Source organism: Ixodes scapularis, unplaced genomic scaffold (assembly GCF_016920785.2).
Source record: "Ixodes scapularis isolate PalLabHiFi unplaced genomic scaffold, ASM1692078v2 PGA_scaffold3__209_contigs__length_174095766, whole genome shotgun sequence".
NCBI lineage: Eukaryota > Metazoa > Arthropoda > Arachnida > Ixodida > Ixodidae > Ixodes > Ixodes scapularis.
Genome location: NW_024609868.1, coordinates 82,960,447 through 82,973,862, shown reverse-complemented (window position 1 = coordinate 82,973,862; position 13,416 = coordinate 82,960,447). Strand labels below are relative to the sequence as shown.

Below are 13,416 nucleotides of genomic sequence, written 5' to 3'. Positions count from 1 at the left end.
ACGAGACAGGTGAGGAGAGAGAGAGAGAGAGAGAAAAAGGGTGAGGGAGAAATATATTGAAACCACGCGTACCCGGTGCACGCTACGGATTTCCGGACAAAAACTTAATGGACAAAAGCTCACCAGACAAAAGCTCGCCTGAAATTTCCCATTCCCGGACAAAGCTCACCTAGATGAAATTGTTATTCTTTTTACATGAACTAAAATAATATGATAACTGCTTTAAAAACAACTCAGTCAATGAAAAAGTAGAGTTGCGTGGGCAAGGCTCAAGATCAATACTTGTAGTAGTAAAAAATAAATCGAAAAGAGGTGCTTTGATTACTTGCAAGAAAATGCAGAGAAATGTTCAGATCTATGACACTTCCATCTTAAGATTGTGCTATTATGACTAAAGCTAGTGCAGTTTCCGGTTCAATGAAAATGCGCTCAGCATAACCCCTAAAACTTTGACCATTGTTTTTTGTTTGTTTTCTGGTTTAAAGAATGTATTTCTCGAGCGACTGTTGATATGCAGGCGCTCAGTTTAGCCGAGCCCGTTTCGCGCCGGGCTGAACCTTTCGTGCCAGTTACAAGAAACTAGATATGGTGAGCTTTTATTTGATGAGGCTTTGTCCTGTCGTTTATTCTACGAAGTTCGTTGCTCGGAACGCTTGAAGTGCAGAGCTCGCTCCAGTAGATTGTGCTTTGCTCGTGTTTGTAGTGGAGCAGTGTATTTACCAAGGGTAGAAGCAGTGGGAAAAAACAGAGAAGAAAAGCAGAGGCGCATCTGCTTTCCTCACTTATACATGTTCTTACGACGCGGTCACGTTTTACTTTCGCAGCGCCTAAAAGTTTGGCTCACCGGAGCATCACGCACTTCCTTGTCATGGCCGAAAACGTTTAAGTGTCCCAGGTAACTAAAGAGTTTTGGGTGAAATTTGTTAGTAAATTCTTAACTTCACTTTTAGGCACAAATACACACTAATCTTGCTTTAAAAATAAAGATGATAGCAGGCAATCACTTGACAAGCACACCAATTGCTATCAACCGTTCGAGGGTCAGTGACCGCTCAACAAAGTGTCTGAGACCAACCGGTGCCGCTGAACTGCGCGGGCCCTAAGAAGGTTGTTTCTCTACTGTTGGCCGATAGCGCTTCGTGTTTTATTAGCCTAAAAAAGAACGACGCTCCTATTCCATGTGGGTATCCAGTGAAAGCAAGAAGGGGATCCGGTTGTCTTCACCTTCAGCGCGTTTTATTGATAGTCGAAGAAAATGACATACAAAAAAATGAGAAAAACAAACGAACTATCAACACTCCTGAAAGAATGTGGTGAGAGTGATATCGCTCGAGCGGAGTGAAATATAAAAAACGCGTCTTAATGCACTCATGCTCCCTATGCTTAACAGTACTAGAAATCAGTGGTTTTAAGTAAGACGTTGTTTCAAGAAAGCCTCTCCGTTTCCACCAAAGTAAACGCGAGCCTCCGCCGTTCGGTGGAAAGACAGCTGGCACATACGCCAATCTCTTCTTGGAAAAGTTCTACTGTGGCTGATCAGACACACGCTGGTATAGTATAGCGTTATCAGGCAGATTTATTCATGCATCTCAGGTGGCACAGATGTCCCGTGAACCCTCCCAGGACATCTCTACGACGTTAGGACACCTGAGGACGTCCGTAGATAGAATCATGTGTACTGCTATAGGAAACTAAGGGATGCCACCTCAAAGCTTCATTTAAAGACAGTATAAGTACGAAGTATATCTACCTTACAAATGTCACAGGAGACGAAAACTACACAGAAACCAGAAAAAGAGGCAGCAATAGCACACATAGTAAACGAACTAAGAAAAGAGCTTTTGGCAAGAAAGTGCCAACAACGACAAGTTACAAATCATCAACCATGAATGAGTAAAGTGAAGTTCGGGAGTTAATGGCCACAGCAGACACAGCGCAACGCTCGAGGCCAGGACGTACTTGGATGGGAAGGTTGTGCAAGAACACCTCATTATTATATATATATATATATATATATATATATATATATATATATATATATATATCTATATATATATATATATATATATATATAACTGGAACGTTTCAAAGTAATACCGCGGTAATTCGGCCATTTTGTGTTCCGTCTCAGTCTACTCGTAAAGCGAATTTCGGTTTCGACTGGTGCAAGACCGAGCTCGCATGATCCTGGGGCAACGCTTCTCTCTCCTTCTCGTGGCCTCCTCTTTAGCGCACCCTTTGTTGGTAGATGGCAAAGCGCGACATGTGTTCGACGTGGGCAGGTACTAGAAGTCCTCAGCCAGGTACCGACAAATACGTTTGGCTTCAGCGACTGATTCCATTGTCCGGCGCAGAAGGCGGCGGGTCTTTGAGCAACTTCTGTTCCGACAATAGGCGTCCCCGTACAGTTTTGCTCCAGGGTTCGGTGGCCTATGGATTTACTAAGAATATGCTATCTATGGCCTATGGATTAACTAAGCATATGCTAGAAAAGGAAAAAAAAAAGCAGTACCGCACTGTTTGGATTGCTTTTTTTGAAAATTTTCTTTGAAGTGGATAACGAACAAGAAAGACTAAATGGATGCACATAGATACAACGCCTGCGAAGCCAGATAAATCTAGCTTCTTATTCTTTATTTCGTCGTGGAGACTTAGGTATGCCGGCGACTGTAGTTAGAAATTTCTTCCGTGACTGTCGATTTCGAAAGGATCATCTTTGAAACGCGCTCTAACAACAATTTATGCAGGATGTCTTGTTTTAATTCGAACAGATTTATTTTAAAAAGAAACGTGAAAGGTACACTAATGCGGTCGGTGTAGGCGAGTTATACGGTCGCGAGGAGGTATAATTGGGGATAACCGTCATTAATAAGTCGAATAATTAATAAATTTGTTCATTCACTCTGTAGGTAGTAAAAATTAACGTATGATTCCTTTTAGAAACTTGCTGAGTGTCATCGAAAGCCACTTACTTAGTACATTTAAAAGAGACTTGAAGCACGCGGGAATGTAATGCCCATTGGGCCTTTAAGGGTTGAATAAATGAAATAAATGAAATGCAGGGGTGCGCTAAAGTTACCACCCGTGCAGCAGGCGGAAAACTAGAGCTTCGAAAACGCGGATGATGATCGTCTCCTTCGCGTTTTCGCAACGCTAACCTTGCGCCTGTTGCACGAGTGGGAACTTCAGCACATTTTCGCACTCCAACGCTTCGGCGGTGCTGTTTCAGCGGTGCCGCGACTGCTCCTTTGTATTTGAGAATAAACGCGTCCCTTGACTGCGGACTACGCAGCAGCTGCTAACAACAAATATCACGAGAAAAGCGATTGCCTGCATTATTCCTAAAGGTATCAAATTACATAAAGTAGATTGTAATAGAGCAAATCGTTGTGACGATCCAACTACCATAAATTATGCACTTCAAGGGTCAGTGTCAACACAATATAGACTCCAATTATCACAATATGCGTCAGACAATATATAAACGAAAACTTGGAGAGGAAAATGTCAGCATTATAACTGCGGTGCGTACCTCTTCAAGCCTGGGTTCTTTTATTAGAACGGGCTCTTGAAGACCTCGACGTCTCGAAGCCGAATTCAACGAGCGAACACGAAGGGAGGACGCCGATTTTTCGCAATCAATCCGGGAGTGATTGCCGAGCTACCGTCGGTCATAAAGTCCCGGAGACCAACAATTTGCGAGCGGTCGCCCGACAAGGTCCAGGGACCTTCCATTTGCTGCCAGCCCTCCGCGCAACGATAAGCCAAGCGCGTCGTGCACGAAAGCGCGGGGCGGGCCTTGAAGATCGGAGCAGTCTATAGAGTCAGCTGGTCTCAAATCCTGTTGCGCGTCCGACCTCGAGTCAGTGACTCAGCTGGGTCATCCGGCGTAACGCCGGTCAGTTCTGCATCTGTGCTTCGGCTGACAAGCGTGGTCAGCGCCGCCATTACTTTCCATCGTCTTACCCCCAGCAGACAGCGTTCAGCGCGAGCGATCGTAAATGTGACGAAACTGGGGCATGGCAAATAAGCTCGTGGTGTGTGCTTTTATTTGAGATGCACGCCGGTCTGATGGCTGCCTCGATGATGCCCTGATATTGCGGAGTTCCACTGCAGTGCGCAGTGGCTTAGCCTGAATGTTCTGTACTCAGATGACGCGGATTGACCTATTAATATCCATGGGGAATCTGTGACACGTCATGACGTCTTCCGAACGTCCACAGGCATTCGTTTGTTGATATGCTGTTTATTTTACGGAGTAGTCCGCTGGGATAACTGGTTCAGGCAAACCGCTCCGTCTTTCCATCATCTCAGTCACTTACTTAAATTCAATAAAAAATGTTCTTCTATGAGTATTGGTTATGCATATTCTGATAATATTGTTCTTTTGGTAGTACCGAGTAAAAATGGTTTTAAGTCACGGAAGACAACGAAGTCATGGACGTGAGCTTGAAGCGACGTCGCAAACAAATGCTGCGATGTATTGAGAAGTTTCCATAATGAAATATAAAAGCAGCAATGCGTGAGTCACGAGTGTGCATAAGGCAAAATAGGTGAAAGTCCTGGTGGCACTGCACTCATCTCGCGGTTGCCGATTGAAAGCTCAGTGGACCAACTATAATCGCCGCGTATCCATGCGTTTTTCCGGCCTGCTATCAATCGAAATGAGCAGCCCAGTTTCTTCGCTGAAGACAGACAGGTGAGATGTCAGTTCCCTTCAGCAAGGTTAGGCTGCTTTCTGCTTTTTTTTTTTATTCGTGTCCAATGGCATCGAGCTTAATCGATGTTTCAGTGGGGACATCTGAGCACGAGTTTCCAGAAAGAATATCAGAAAAACAACATGAGCACCCACAGCCGGCGGTCGCCCTCACAACCCTCGTGGCGCCTTCGGAGCGGAGTAATCCGAACGGAATAGATTAAGCTTACATCTCCCGTCGAAACTAGACGAAGTTGGGCTAGCTTCTGCAAAACTTATTTACATCCGAGAAAAACAATGGTCGGCACACGCTCAAGGTCAGCTCAGGGTTCCCAGGCAGTCATCGGTCGAGCGAGTGCTTGGAAGAAGAGCGGCTCTGGGGGTGCTGGCTGCCCAAGGCGGACGTGATGGGAGGACCAGCTGATCGCCTCCGCTAGCTTGTCGTAGACGAAAGCGGGCAACGTTTTTTCCTCGAAATGACGCAACCTCTGGGGCAGCATCCCAGAGGCGCTGGGCAGGCGCCTTCCAGGAACGCTGCCCCGCTGGACCTTGAAAATACGGGACCCCTTTTTTGCCCACCTGCGTGGCGAGAGCGTCGGCGGGGGAGAGGGCAAGTCGCGGGGGAAAGCCAGCCGGCACCAATGGCCTACGGAGCGTGCTCGGGGCGGGGAAGTTGTCCGGACTAGCCTGGATCCCAGCGGAGCGGCCCCCGCCTATAAAAGCGGCGCCGCGGGCTCGCCACATCGCTACTCTTGACTAACAACTCTCCTTGGAGCAAGGAAACGAGAGCGGGTGCGCAAACATGGTGGCATTCAAGGTGTCCGTGGCTGTCCTCCTCTGTGTGGGCTCGGCTTTCGCTATCCCAGCCGGCGGCAAGGACCTCGACGCCGCAGCCCAGACCCAGGCCGGCGTTCCCCCCCGCCCGGTAAGTCACTCGGGGTTCGAACCCTGCCTTGGGAGCACGTCGGGCCCCTCACCGCACGCTGCGTCCGAGTCCTGTGGGCCAAGCAATGGATACGGGGGATGCCCTAGACGCGCATTGGACTCACTCGTCTTCGATCTCTTACAGAGGCCTAGACCTCCTAGAATTCTTGGATTTCCTACTCACTCTTGTCTGTCCGTTATCGCTACCGAACTCATCAATCACTACTTTTGTTGGAGTGGTCTCCCTATGGAAAGAACGTATATCGTTCAGCTATACAGTGCTTGACTTGGCACTTATTTTCAAGTAGGTGTCACTCGTTCTTAGGCTGGTCATACATTGATGCTCAAGTACTGATTACTTTCTGATCCAATTCATTGTTTACTGTCTTAAGGTCACCCCTAACTATATTTAACCAATTAACTAATCGAAGTAAAGTGTACGTAACCCAAGGGTCATGGTAATGGCCTATTTGAAACCAGCAATTATTGGGTCGTCAGGATCGCAACACGAACTAAAAGTATTGCATTCAAGATTGCTCTGAAGACTGTGATCTTACAAAACAAGCTACACTGAGAACTTCACGACTGCTAAGATATTCTGTCTGACAACGCGGAGTGAGGGATCCGGAAGCAGTGCTCCGAGTCGCCTAAGGGCGCTGGCAATGTGCAACTCACGACTGGGTCTAACGGAGTGCCGTCTCTCCATCCGGTTTTCCGCACCCAATTATCTCGCGTATCGAGCCGGCATTTTGGCAATTCTCCAGAGAGCGACCACGGAGATTGTCCCACCAGTCGCCCTGCCTTCGCCAGGCAGGCACCCGTTCTTTTTCATCGAGAGTGTCGAGACACCCAAGTCTCGTTACGAATGCCAAGTCCGACCCGACTCCCGGACAGAAAGCGAAACGCTGGGGGAGGGGGGAAAGAAGGAAGCGGAGAAAGGAAGGGAGCCTTGCAAAAGACAAGAAAGAGCGACTCAGAGATCGCGATAAAGTTCCGGAAGTGGGATCCTGTTCGGTTTGCTTTCCAATCACGATTCGGACGGTGGCAGACGATACTTCCTTTAGGAGGTCACCGCGTGTCAAAGCTTACGCTTCCCCCCTTTCGGCTCCGCTTTCCCAGTGGCCAGACGCGTGTTCGGACTCTCCCCCTTGTCGGTCCGGTTAGGCTATAAATAGCCGAGCCCTTTTCAGAATACAATGCCCCCTCTGCATAAACGATCCTTCCTTCTTTTTGTTCTCTTTTTATTTTTAAGTGCAAAGTTAACTGTACAAGAATTGCCTCCCTCTGTTCATTTTTTCCGTTTCCCTTTTCTCGACAGGCAACAAAACTTTCAAACCGCGAAACACGGAATTATGTCTTCCTTCTTGGTTTCTTCAATTCACTACTTTTCCCTCGCTTTATAACGGGCTGTTTTAGGTTATTCGACGCTTCGACGCTCAGTAATGACATGTCCGATGCCTCTATGATTCCTACGGCAGGCAGCAGTGCAGAAGTGCAATAAAGCCCTTAAGCTAACGAAATAGACTCCAAAATCATACTGAAATACTTTATTCAAAGCAACTAACCAGCTAACAATAGAAACACTTTAAAAAAAGAGAGAAAAAAAAAAACAAAAAAAAAACAGACGTGTAGTCCTATTCAAGATTTACTATGTCCGGCGACCTAAGGGTTTTGGATAATTCCGCCTAAAGCTCGAAGAGCGTTTTCTATATAAGAGTAAGCCCACTTCAGAAACTGGGACAGAAAATATAAATGGAAAATTCATTAAAAAAAAAAAGTGACACATCATCGCACAATGAAGTGTCCAATCCAAAAGATAACGCTAGCGAGCATTTTCATATATTTCGAGTTCAAAGACTTCAAGCGACCTCAAAGAAGGAGCTTCAAGATACTCCCACTAACTAGGGGCTGGCGATTCCCATATCACTGAACACGCCTAGCGTAAGACTGTCAGTATCTCGAAAGCGAACAGCCAGTCGATATGCCCCTAAGGCTTTGTAAGTCGCTGCAGCCACCGTCACAAGGGGCTCCCTCTAAAGCAGTCGACCGCGAAGCAATATGGAGAAAAGCAAAGAGCCGTCGCATCCCACCCACCCTACTCATCCGTGCCGCGATGGCAAGGAGCGACGTCGTGATCCACATTTCGAAGAAGACGAAAAGATGGTATCGGCGTAGCTCCGGGTTTTACTTTTTCGAGAAGGACCGGTTCTCGGGGCAGGGAAACGCAGCAGCAGGCCACGTCAGGCTTAGCGCTGCCGCCGCCTGCATCCCAACAACGAGAGCAGTAGGCCTCGCTTCCGATATCTCGGCCGCCTCCCTGCCGACTTTTCCTCGAAGCCTCTAGGAAAAAAAAAGAGACAAAAGCTAGACGAACTGGCCTCCGATTTATTGTTTATTGAGAGGACTCGACTGGCAAGAGGGACGTCGAGAGTGGCGGGTCGTGCTCTATCGGCCATCCAGATCGCCATATCATGCAGAAGGAGGGACGGGGGGATTAACAGGAGGACGTCTTCGCAATGAGGCGGGAATGCAGCGGGCCTCCCGAAGCATTCCGAACACTCTCGCCGGTCGGTGGCCCCAGGGCGTCAAGCTCTTTGTCTCGGCGAGCAAGCCGGGCACCTGAAAACGTAACCTTATGAAGATGTGGGTCGAGCGATGGAGCACCCTGTGACGCTCGTGCCTCAGCCGATGACACCGATTTGGGGGCGGATGGGAGGGCTGTGCCTCGCCTTGATGGGCTAGATGTGCTGCCTCGATTAGCGCCGCTTTGTTCAGCTGGGGCTACCGATAGGAAGCGCGGGGGAACGGCAGGGCTCGCCGAGATGGATGACGTGTCAGAAGGCCGGTAGCGGGATCGGCGCTTCGGGATAAAGGCACGACGACTTTCACGATCGTCCTTGAGGGAGCCTTACGATCTGTTGGAACGATGATATGTCGTCGGGTGTGATGTTGGGGGGCTAGGAAACAATCCTAGTTTTTGTCTCAGATTTGAATCGCATAACCATATCATTACTGACTCTGTTTTGTTTTGTTTTTTTGCCTTTGCAGCAAATCAACTGGGGAAAGTGCCCACAGCTTCAGCCATCTGAGAACGAGAGGGTGAGAATGGGTCAATATAGGATCACTTATTTAAATTTAGTATGTTCGCGACGCCTTGTTGTTAACGATACTTGTGTACATTCCCTACCCTGACGATACTGCGAAAGTTATTCAGCAGGTCTGTCTTAAAAAGAAACTTTGTATGAAAGAACTAGTGAAAGTAGGCAGAAAGGTATTCGTTTAACGTAATAAGGCCGTATTCCGCGAGACTTCGAAGGCTAGGAAACAAAATAATTATGCAAAAAGTAACAAACAAAATAATATTTGTGTCATATCAAGCAACGATCAAGACAGGACATAAAACGTCGATGCAAATACGAACCGGCTAATTCAAGGATCTTAGACGTAGACCATGAACAAGATACCGTAACGAATAATTGCGGCCCGAACAGCAACGTCCGGTGCCCTTGTAGAATGATAACAGAATAGTAGCCAAGTTGAAAGTGTACAAAGATGGTACTAGCCGCTGTATTGGGACACCAATTCTGAATTCTTTTTGCTTTCTCCACAACAGCAACAGAAGGCCCTAGTCATCGACCAATGCCTGGACAAGGTGCCCCTTCCAGACGTTGACACCGCCAACGACGTAAGGACACGAGTTCTTTCTTTGAAATTTTTACATATCGGATTACAAGGGAATACAAAAAGAAAAAAAAAAACTTAATGACTGCGCAGATGCATTTCCAGTACTGAACTTGAAATTATATTTCTTTTTTACAGACTGTCATCCAGCAGCACCGTCAGGACGTCACCACCTGCGCTCTCAAGACCGAGGGATGGGTAAGTTTTAAGATATGTCTCATCGTCCAGCGACATGTTTATGGTAACACGATTCCAGATAAATAACTAGTCCTTTGCAATAGACAAAACTTTACTATACACAACAAATTCAAATCCATCAGAGATGTTGCTCAATTTTTGTAGCCACAATTTAGAATAATTATCAACACATTTCTAACAATATTTTTTCATAAGTCAACGTAACGTAAAACATTACGTATGTTTTAGTCTAACCTTCCATCAGTCAACAATATAACTTAAATTTGACTGACCCAATGCAACAAACAAAGCAAAAGAGCCCATTTATTAAAATTGCCGACATATCATAAAAGATATGCTCATAAACCTACTATATCCTCTGGATAGTGGTAATAAGTTTGGAACAGATGAAACCTGCGTGAGAGAGGGAGCGAATTTAGTCCTTAACCGTGCGCATCATGTCTGGCCTGCAGTTCAACAGCAACGGCCAGTACCGATTCGACCGTGCCAGGACCGAGATCCTGAACAAGAAGCTCGCCAAGGATGTTGAGCCCCAGGTCCTGTCCAAGCACGACGAGTGCAAGAAGGAGGCCGAGGAGAAGTTCGCCAAGAACTTCGTGGCCCAGGTTCAGCTGTACCAGGCCTGCATGGACTACCACATCTCCCAGATCTGTGGCATCCAGATCGCTCAGGCCGCCGAGGCCCACCCACAGGGAGCCCAGCAGGGTTAAGCAGCAGGTCGTTCTGCAACTTCGGACAGCCTCTAGCTAATCTAAAGGTATGCGGCACCCCGTCCATGTATTAAGCATCCTCGTTTTTTTTTCTGATAAAGTTATTGTGTGATTAGTCTTTGCGAAGTTGAAACATAGGGTAGCCGTCATTTTATTTGGAACGATACAGGACCATTAACAACGTAATTGCTATCAGGTTTGTTTCATTGAATTTGGTGTGCGATTGAGTTTTTTAAACAATGATGCGCGTAGTGAATGGCGTATGTCGGGCAGCACCATAACACGCAAGCTTTGTGCCAATCATTTCAGCGGGTTATCTCAAACATGTGCCAAACGACGTAGTAGATTCATTAGTTTCTACAGTCACTAAAAAAATGAATAGAAGAAATAAAAAAGCGAATCTATTTAATAATGCTTCATGCGGCCATTTATACTTTTTGCAATAAAAAGCATAAATGGAAGACTATGAACGGTTGTCGTGCGCAACTAGTAGCAGAATAAGACGTTTAACATCTGTTACGCGTTGGGCTACCATTGCAAGTATACAAAGATTGTCGCGTTTTCGACTGTTTTTTTTTTTAATCTACTATTGTCCCGCTAATTTCGCATATCCTTTTGTTTTCCATCCACAGTTCTCAAAGCAAGTTGTGATCCAAATCCCGACAGCTGGACCGACCTGAACCAGCGCTCTTCAGCCTCCAGTCATCTCTCCCCTCGTTTTCCGACTTCCAGCTGAACTGCCTTTTTTTTTATTGTCGTCTTTAACTGTTTTTTGCGGGGAAATGGTAATCAGGAATTTCTTAAAAAGTATTGAATACATTAAAGGAAATAGAGGCGGTCTTGTAAAATATGTAGGATTTTCATACACTTTTGTACGTTAAATCTTCCCATGCCCAACTTCAGCCGTCAATAAAAAAAAGTTTCATTTCCCCATTTTTTGTGTTGTGCTGTGTGATTACTTAGTTTCTTTACTGGCACTCCCACGTGTAATGAGGTGATTCTCGATGAAAATGTACAACAAATGGTTTATTAAAGCACGGTGCAGTCGAGTGTATAGAATGCACAATTAAGTGGTGAAGCCAGTCTTGACACTTAGTAACTAGCTCTTACAGTGACATATGAGAGCTTACTGATAATCACAAGCTTCATCACCTGATGACAAGAATTAAGGCTGCACTGAATTAACAACGATTGTGGCCACTCGCAGGACTAAGAGGTGTGCTTCTGATGACACATTAATTGCTTGAAGGGTCGCCATTGTTAAGGAAGTCAAAACTCTCAGTTACACCATATTGCATATCCCGACTTGGCTTAGATTTACAGGAGGAACATCAACGGTTGCTGGAAGTGTAACTGCCGAATAAATCTGAAATGTCATTTAACTGAAAAATATAAACCATCAGAGGGTTCAAATGTGCTAGGCAATAAATGTTTCCTCTCACCCCTTCAGCAGCCTCAAGAGGATGGCAGATAATATAAAACTAGTTTGCACACTCAAGATATTGCTCAACTAATCTATCATACAGAGATAGTATTTGTACCTCACCCGGAAGGCATTAAAGTATTTCAACGTTCTGGCAATGCGATACCGAAAATTATCATGAATCGCCGGTTGAGCGAGATATCCTTACCAAGTGTATCAGTAAACTTAGAAAACGCTTTGAATTTGAATTGTCGCATATCAGCATAATCAAAATGAATAGAAAGGGATACATACTCCTAACACCCTCCCCAAAATTTGCGCTACGTCATTACACAAGCTCAGACAGCTGTAGAGCTTGTAACTTCAACAGAAAAGCGGAATCATGAATGGTGGAAACAGGAAATAAACGTATACCGTCGAGAAAAAAAAATCGAAGCAAAAAAGTAAACATAAAAAATTCTCCCGCGTTCCAGTTTGACCAGAGACCTTCGGTAAATTCATTGCAATGTTGCAAGACAGCCGACTGCGAAAGCCGCTTCGCGGACCTAATATCCTTACAAATCCCCGCCTCTAATTCGATATCGACTCAAACCAAAAGAAAATAAATAAATAAAAAAAAAAACTGGAAGAGAAAGCGGTTTTTCCGAAGCAAAAGTTATCACCAACTGCACCCTGCAAGAGCGCCGATCTCAGGCATAAATTAGATTTTTCTTTGTGCATTAACGTCGCCCCAAACCACAGTTTTCATTTTGCTTTCGTCATTCAGAGGCAGACGTTCCAGTTAACGAGGGACTAGCAGAAACCATTTCCTTATCCTTCCGCGAACTGCTATGGACGGCACAAGCTAAGCATGCTAAGTGCGTCCGGCATATCTACCTGCAGGTTCCGAGGTTTTCTTGCTGCTTCGCTGCTCTATTATCATGAGCTTCACGTAAAAAGGTAAGGCAATCGGATTATGACATGATGAGGAGATGAAACTGGAGATCGTAAGAAGCGTGATCTCCGAGCAGCCACGATAATTCGGGACTTACGAAACGAGATGGGGTTTCTGTAGCGGAACTTCAAATAAAGTGCACTCCCGCTGGAAAATATGGGCAACAGATCGTAGCAAAACGGGTAACTTAAGTACGTGTGAGGAGTTAGCGGGAGAACTGGTGACTTTTGTATAATCGGAAAACATTAAGTGATCTTCCTAAAATATTTCTGGAGTCAGAAAACTTTGAAAATAATATCAATATATGATGTTTAGTATTAGTACCATCAGATTGCTTTGATAAAAAGGGTGAGAGATCAAATGTCGTCTCCCCACTTACTTCTCAAGCTTGGTGGAGAATTAGATAAGGAAATTACCGCCGCGGTAAGTTGGCTAATTCACCCAAATCTGTCAAATTTTTAATTATTGATTTTATAGGAGATGTTGGAATCACAATATTGATGGCATCTACTATAAGAGGCCACACACATAAAAACATTTGCGAAAAGGTGGTGTGTTTTTGTTTTTAGATATTAATTAATGGATCATCTTTCGCGTATCCTTCCCGAATTTAAAGTTAAGGGCGAAAGGGGCGCCCGAAGCCCTGCCCAAAATGACGCTTAGAAGAGTAACTGTAGTCGTTTCAGTCATATCGTCACCATTTTGGCACTGTGCCGTAGGTGCACTCACCGAGGGTGCGCCGTTGTGCTATGCAGTTAAGATAATATAGGCGCGATTGAAACGACTACTTTACTCTTAAGCGCAATTGTGAGCAGGGCTTGCTATGCTCTTTTCGCGCGTAATGGCGAAA

The 13,416-nt window shown here is 45.6% G+C and overlaps 1 protein-coding gene across 1 annotated transcript; it reads left to right on the top strand.

Moving 5' to 3' along the window:
* The first annotated feature begins 5,421 nt into the window (after positions 1-5,421).
* On the top strand, positions 5,422-11,142 carry LOC8038114. The gene is made up of 6 exons (XM_002399589.5): positions 5,422-5,621; positions 8,669-8,719; positions 9,234-9,305; positions 9,440-9,499; positions 9,952-10,256; positions 10,842-11,142. The coding sequence occupies exons 1-5, from the start codon at positions 5,499-5,501 to the stop codon at positions 10,207-10,209; spliced, it is 564 nt and encodes a 187-aa protein (XP_002399632.1). The 5' UTR covers positions 5,422-5,498; the 3' UTR covers positions 10,210-10,256; positions 10,842-11,142.
* Positions 11,143-13,416: the final 2,274 nt, after the last annotated feature.

Bases quoted from the DNA above. Each gene is read 5' to 3' on its own strand.
- LOC8038114 (XM_002399589.5), top strand. From the start codon at position 5,499: ATGGTGGCATTCAAGGTGTCCGTGGCTGTCCTCCTCTGTGTGGGCTCG. The intron at 5,622-8,668 runs GTAAGTCACTCG...TTGCCTTTGCAG, and splicing joins CCGGCGTTCCCCCCCGCCCG to CAAATCAACTGGGGAAAGTG. The intron at 8,720-9,233 runs GTGAGAATGGGT...TCTCCACAACAG, and splicing joins AGCCATCTGAGAACGAGAGG to CAACAGAAGGCCCTAGTCAT.